The sequence below is a fragment of the Grammomys surdaster genome, unplaced genomic scaffold (assembly GCF_004785775.1).
Source record: "Grammomys surdaster isolate TR1022 unplaced genomic scaffold, NIH_TR_1.0 126124, whole genome shotgun sequence".
NCBI classification, from domain to species: Eukaryota; Metazoa; Chordata; class Mammalia; order Rodentia; family Muridae; genus Grammomys; species Grammomys surdaster.
Genome location: NW_021620932.1, coordinates 1,705,102 through 1,711,612, shown reverse-complemented (window position 1 = coordinate 1,711,612; position 6,511 = coordinate 1,705,102). Strand labels below are relative to the sequence as shown.

General features: G+C 37.8%; 1 protein-coding gene across 1 annotated transcript in view; it reads left to right on the top strand.

Annotated features, from left to right (window-relative positions):
- The window catches only part of Bora (BORA aurora kinase A activator), a 28,689-nt gene that overhangs the window by 21,734 nt on the left and 444 nt on the right, over positions 1-6,511 (top strand). The window contains exons 10-11 of the mRNA XM_028756575.1: positions 1,771-2,345; positions 5,563-5,694. Of these exons, the coding sequence (XP_028612408.1) occupies positions 1,771-2,345; positions 5,563-5,694 (707 nt within the window). The remainder of the gene's footprint in view (positions 1-1,770; positions 2,346-5,562; positions 5,695-6,511) is intronic.

Sequence of the window (6,511 nt, the reverse complement as noted above, 5' to 3'; positions counted from 1 at the left end):
GTGTGTGTGTGTGTGTGTGTTTGTAAAAAGGACTGGGAAGGGGGAAATTGTGTAATTACATTATCAAAAACAGAAAGAATGTTATATAAAATAGAATAGAGTAGAATGTCAGGTTCCTCCTATATATAGAACCACTCTTAACTTCATAAACAGTCTGTCATTAAAAAATCAATGTCATATTAAAAAAAGACTGGTGATATAGTTCAGTGTAGAATACTTGTCTATGCTGTGTAATGTGTATGTTCAATCCCTAGCGCTACAAAAAGACTGGAGGGAATTTACCATGAGAGTCTAGGATTTTCAGGAAACTTTCCTTTTTTTTTGGTTTTTCGAGACAGGGTTTCTCTGTGTAGCCCTGGCTGTCCTGGAACGCATTCAGTAGACCAGGCTGGCCTCGAACTCAGAAATCCGCCTGCCGCTGCTCAGGAAACTTTCCTAATCTAGTTATTTTGATAATCAGAGAGATGGGAGTTTTAGAGATAAATTGGTTTTTATATGCCTTCTTACAGAAACAGATTTTGACAATCAAATATTCAAGTCCTGGAAAATATACTCAGTTAAGGTTTTTTGGCTTTTTTTTTTTTTTTTTTTTTTTTTTTTTTTGCTGGTGCTGGTTTATCATAGTAATATAAAAAAAGTTTTTTGGCTTTTAGGTTTTTTTTCATGAGTTGGGGACTAAACCCAGGGCCTTGTGCTTGCTACCACTGAGCTGAATCCCCAATGTCCAGTTAAGGTTTTTAAAATAAATGTGTACATGCTTTTTGAAAAAAAAATTACTAATTTCCAAAAAGTTAATTTTTTTACAGTCTAGTCCCCAGACTGCCCTCCCAAAAGTTAATATTTTTATATTACTATGAAATTGATTCATATTAAACATTTGGTAAATTAAAAACTTGCTTTTTGTACATATGGGTATAAACATAAATACAGATATGTTGATAAACATTTGTTTTGCATTGTTTATTACAGGTATTTTCACAGGTCACTCAATTTTTTACCGGGAAAACCTGCTCTTGAACAATTTCATACATGTGTCCCTCTACCTGTCTCACTTTTGGTTTTGTCTTACTAAAACCACCCAGGTTAATTCCCAGAAGTAAAATTTCATCAGAAGGGTCTTTTTTCTCCCTTGATGTACTAGTGATTGAACTCAGGTCTCGTACATCCTAGGCAAGTGCTCTGCTCCAGAGCTGTGTGGATCCTCTGCCCAGACTTTTAAGGATTTTAATGAATTTTACTACTTTTATTATAAAAGGTTGTATCAACTGAGTTTTTCATTGTAAATAATATTAAGCTGAAATATTTTTATCATTTTGAATATTGTTAGGCTTTTTATTATTTAAATACTGTTTTCCAGTTTTTGTTTGCCTTTAGGTGTCATTCATTATGAGTATTTTATATAATGACAACAAATTTTTATACATTTGCCTAGTGTCATTGTTAAGTTGTCCAAAAGCCAACTTGTTAGGGATCGTCTTTGTATATGAACAACTTTGGTATAGTGCAATATAAATTATAAAGAAATACTTCATAGAAAATAAAACATTTTAGTTAAAATTTGCAAAGGGAAATAGAAACAATTTTTGAGCTTGAATTTATGGAGGTATACACTGGCCTTTTCTGTTATTCTTAACACTAAAATTTCATTTCAGTAAGTACAGCTGTTACAGGAATTCATCTTTTTTTCTGGCATGAAGTGTGATTACCATTTAAAAATGACTTTTCTGTTTTTCATGCTTTTGTGACTTGATTTTCCCTCCACTCCTTCAGAACACAGGAAGTTTACATTTCATTCTCCTGAAGCAAGTTCTACTGGGATTGCTAATCCAAGCATCAGGAGTCCGTATATAGATGGCTGCTCACCAATTAAAAACTGGTCTCCTCGGAGACTCAGAGGTGGTCCTCAGTATTTGTCCTCTCTGATTCGGATACCTTTTACTCTCGAGGCTCACAGTGAAGATGAAGAAGACGTTTCTTCCACAGATGTCGCTCCACTAGGCACAGATGCTGGGCCAGTTCCCCTTCAGCAGTTGAACTGTGATACTGTGGCTTACGGCGAGCCTTTAGTTGTCACTGCCATGTCCGTTACACAGAGTCAGTCTAGTACTTCTGAGAAAGAGCGAGCATCGCTGGAGAGTCTGGAAAGTGAGAGAGAAAACGACACCGTGGATATGGTCGATCCAATCGACACAGGAGGTGAAAGCATGTGGATGAAAGAGCCAGTGGATAATTCACCCATGACTGATTTCGCGAGTGGAATTGCCTTCAGTATTGAAAACTCTCATATGTGCATGTCGCCTCTTGCAGAAAGCAGTGTTCTGCCCTGTGAAAGCAGTACTATCCAGGTAAGGCTTTTGAATAGCTTAGAGTCTGACTCTGGGTGGATTTCTACTGTGAAAATGATAGAAGGCTAAATGTGATGACTGTATTTGATTATTTTAAAATCACCAGGACTTCTGAGCATGGTGGTGCACCCTTTTAAGGCTAGTACTTGGGAGTCAGCGGAAGGCAGATTGTTGTGAATTCAAAGCCAGCAAGTTCCAGGCCACAGTGTGAACCTGTCTTAAAAAAAAAAAAAGTCTATTCCAAAACAAAATTGCCAACTGAAACCAGGAGGATTTATATTATTCATATTTCATATTCCTATTAACCACTGTCTACTTGTAATCGTAAATGATGAGCAGAAAAGAAACCAGGCTGCTGTTTGTGCGGATTGCTGTCCAGATAGCCTCTCAGGAGTCACTCTCCTTAGGGATCCGCTGCGGGTAGACAGCACTTTCTAGCATAGTAGTGTACTCTAAAACTCGGAGAGTTCTGGTTTTCCTTCATGTGGTTTAGAAGAAAAAGAAAACTTAGAGCACTTTTATGTATAACTTCTTATTATACTTGAAAACAGTAAACATTTTTCCATAGAATCATGCATTTCCAATTTTTCAAGAAAGCTGTGTGTCAGAGGCTGATTAAATTCCCTGTTGTCTGTCTGGCACACCATTGGTCCTGATGTTGATAGTAGTCTGTAGCCAGTAAGATCAGCCACTATCTGAATGGGTCTGTCACTCTTACTGTAAAGTAAGACAGGCTCCCTGTGTGCCTTGTTCTCCTGTACTATTGGGTTACTTTTGCCTTGATAGTAGTATGTATTAGAACTGAGTTATGAGCCAGTTATATGGCAGTGATAAATAGTAAAAGGAAGAGTAATTGGCAGACTCTTGTAAGCAATCAGATACTTATACTTGATGAAATTTCTATTGAATGTACCAGCACTAGGGATTTCCCTTGTGATATACCGTTAAATTTTACTCTTTACAAGGGTTTTGTGTTAATGAAGTGTGACTTCCACTAGCCAGCAAATGGATATAGACTTTTTCTTGTGATCATGAGTAATAGAATGGCTATATAGGCTGCTCAAGATGTTCATGAGGGGAACAGAGAATATAAACTTCTGTGTGCTCCTAATTTGTAAGGAAAGGTAAAGGACTAGGTCAGAATAGAGTGCGTGTGTGCGTGCACGCGCGTGTGTTGGGGGGTTGCTTTTGTTTGGCGCTTAGCCTTTTGTAGAGAAAGTGAAATAAACCCTCAGTTGTGAGCCTCTGACTCACAACTCATTATGACACGAAGTTAACCTTTCTAAACCTTAGCTTTCTCACTTATAAACTAACAGAGATGTTGAAAGGACAAACAAAAAAATGGCATTACAGTGCCACATAAGACTGGGCATTTTCATTCAGTAAATGTTATTTACAGTACAGTAGATCCCCCCCCCAAAAAAAAAAATAGTTCTGTTTTCTGTGGTTTTAGATACCTGTGGTCCAAAATTGTTTAAATTGTAAAATATTTACTTTGCTTCAAAATGCATGCTATTTTGATTGATAATGCCCAGAAGTGCCCCGCGACAGGATGCCCAGGATGCCGTCACAGCACGCTCTGACGAACACTCTCACAGTCTGTACTACTCACTCCTTTACAGGGCAGCTACCTCAGTTATCCGACTGACCACTAGTTCACACGTTACTGGTATTCAAAGAGCTTTTTACAAACTTAGTGTTGACTGAAAAGCAATAAAATCATGATTCTGGCCATTCACATATGTCAGACAGGAGCCAGAGAATTTTTCCTTGAAGTGGAAAAGCAGTACTGAATATTTTGAGGCCATATCCCATAACTTCTATAAACATACTTTTAATTTGGGCATAGTGGCACATGCCTCCTCCAATCCCAGCACTCTGGAATCTGAGGCAGAATTTACAGCCAAACAGGACTAGTGTTAAACAAATAGGCTCTAGCTGTTCTGCTCCTAATATTGAACTTTTACTGTACCTTAAGCTAAGTCTTATCACAGTATGTGTAGGCAGGAAAAACATAACAGACATAGTTTTTATGTGGTATTATCTGTAGTTTCAGGCATTGCCTGGAGTGTCTTTGACAGGATCCTTCATGATAAGCGGGGACTATGTACTAACTTAAAAGTGTACCAATCCCTTTCTCTCTTGTGGCAAGCCAGTATGTTTTAAAACATAACAAATTTAGCCGAGCAGTGGTGGCGCACGCCTTTAATCCCAGCACTTGGGAGGCAGAGGCAGGTGGATTTCTGAATTTGAGGCCAGCCTGGTCTACAGAGTGAATTCCAGGACAGCCAGAGCTACACAGAGAAACTCTGTCTCAAAACCCTTTCCCCCCTCAAAAAAAAATTTCTTATAGTGTACCATTATGAACAACTGAATATGAGTATTATTCAGCTTTTGTATTATTTTTGAATACTCCAAACAGTAATTAGAAACCATATAAGCTGGGCTGGAGAGATGGCTCAGTGGTTAAGAGCACTGCCTGCACTTCCTGAGGTCCTGAGTTCAAATCCCAGCAACCACATGGTGGCTCACAACCATCTGTAATGAGATCTGGTGCCCTCTTGTGGGGTGTCTGAAGACAGCTACAGTGTATTCATATATAATAAATAAATCTTTAAAAAAAAAAAAAAAAAAGAAACCATATAAGCAATCCATTTAGAGATAAGCTAGGGAAACAAGCTGGAAGGGGAAACTAATGGCAGTGTTGATTTTCATTTTGGACATAATCCTAGAAGAGCAGAAAAGAAAAGCACTTGGTAACTTGTCTACTGATGCTAAAGAGATTACAGTTGAGCCGGGCGGTGGTGGCGCACGCCTTTAATCCCAGCACTTGGGAGGCAGAGACAGGCGGATTTCTGAGGTCGAGGTCAGCCTGGTCTACCGAGTGAGTTCCAGGACAGCCAGGACTACACAGAGAAACCCCGTCTCGAAAAACCAAAACAAAAAAAACCAAAACAAAACAAGAGATTACAGTTGCTTTCTATGACATTAAAATTTCCATGGTATTAAAGTGAAAAGCAATTTTGTGTAAAGCCTTATAATTACAGTATTAAAGTTATTCACAATGAACACCATTAATTATATTGTTCAGATATAGTAAATTATACTGTATGCTCACTTAGCCTTTACATTTCTTAAACTATTTCATGTAAACTAAAAAAATGAATGTGAGTTTGCAATCTTATGATAAGGCGTTTTGTTTTCCATTTCCTTCCAGATGGACAGTGGCTATAACACACAGACTTGTGGAAGTAATATCACTGATACTGTTGGGACAGAAAGCTACTGCAAAGAAAATGTCACACAGTCCCTTGAAGTAGAAATGAAATCTCAAGTTAATAACATAACGGTATGGAAAACACAGCTTGATAAAAATATCTAATATTTACTAAATGAGACCTGGAGGGGAGAACTAACTAAACCCTAGACAGCATGCCAAGTTATGTCCACGCGGAAACAGCAAAGGCAGAAACTTTGCTGTCTTTGAAACAGTTCAAATAGCTCAACTAAACAAAAAATAATGACTATTAGAGAGGAAACTAGTACAATTGTCTATGTAGGTAAAAGCATTTATAAAGACTGTGTGTTTTTGCAGTCATACACAGTAATGGTCTCCTTATGTCCCTGTTAGATGTTTATCATGCACCTTGATAACATTCATCCTCTCTTCTCCTTACCGAACGGATTCCCCCCCAACCCCCGCTTAAGACTCAGTAGCCAAAGATTTTGATCGTTCTAAGGAAAAGAAAGAGAAGATATTTTAGGTTTGTCCAATATTTGTACTAATACAGCTTGCTTCTGGTGTAGACATTTCATGACCCTTGTTGTGATCATTACAACTACAGTCACATTTGAAACCCATTGTCGTAGGAACTAGACAGGACAATCTCTTGCTAGTTTATTATACAGTATAAACATCAACTCTGCAACAAAATCTCTCTCCCAGTAATGTTCAGTCAGAAATCTATCTTATTTTTCCTTTTCATTTTGCTTTGTTATATGTAGTATCAAAACAAATGTCTTCTAACAAAATTGATTATGATAATCTAGCTCTCTTCGGTTATCCCTGTAAACCTAAGGGAGAGATTCTTTTGAAACAGAATATTAAAATACCATCTTTTGGGCTAAGGCTGTATGTAGCTCAGTAGAACACTTGACTAAAAACA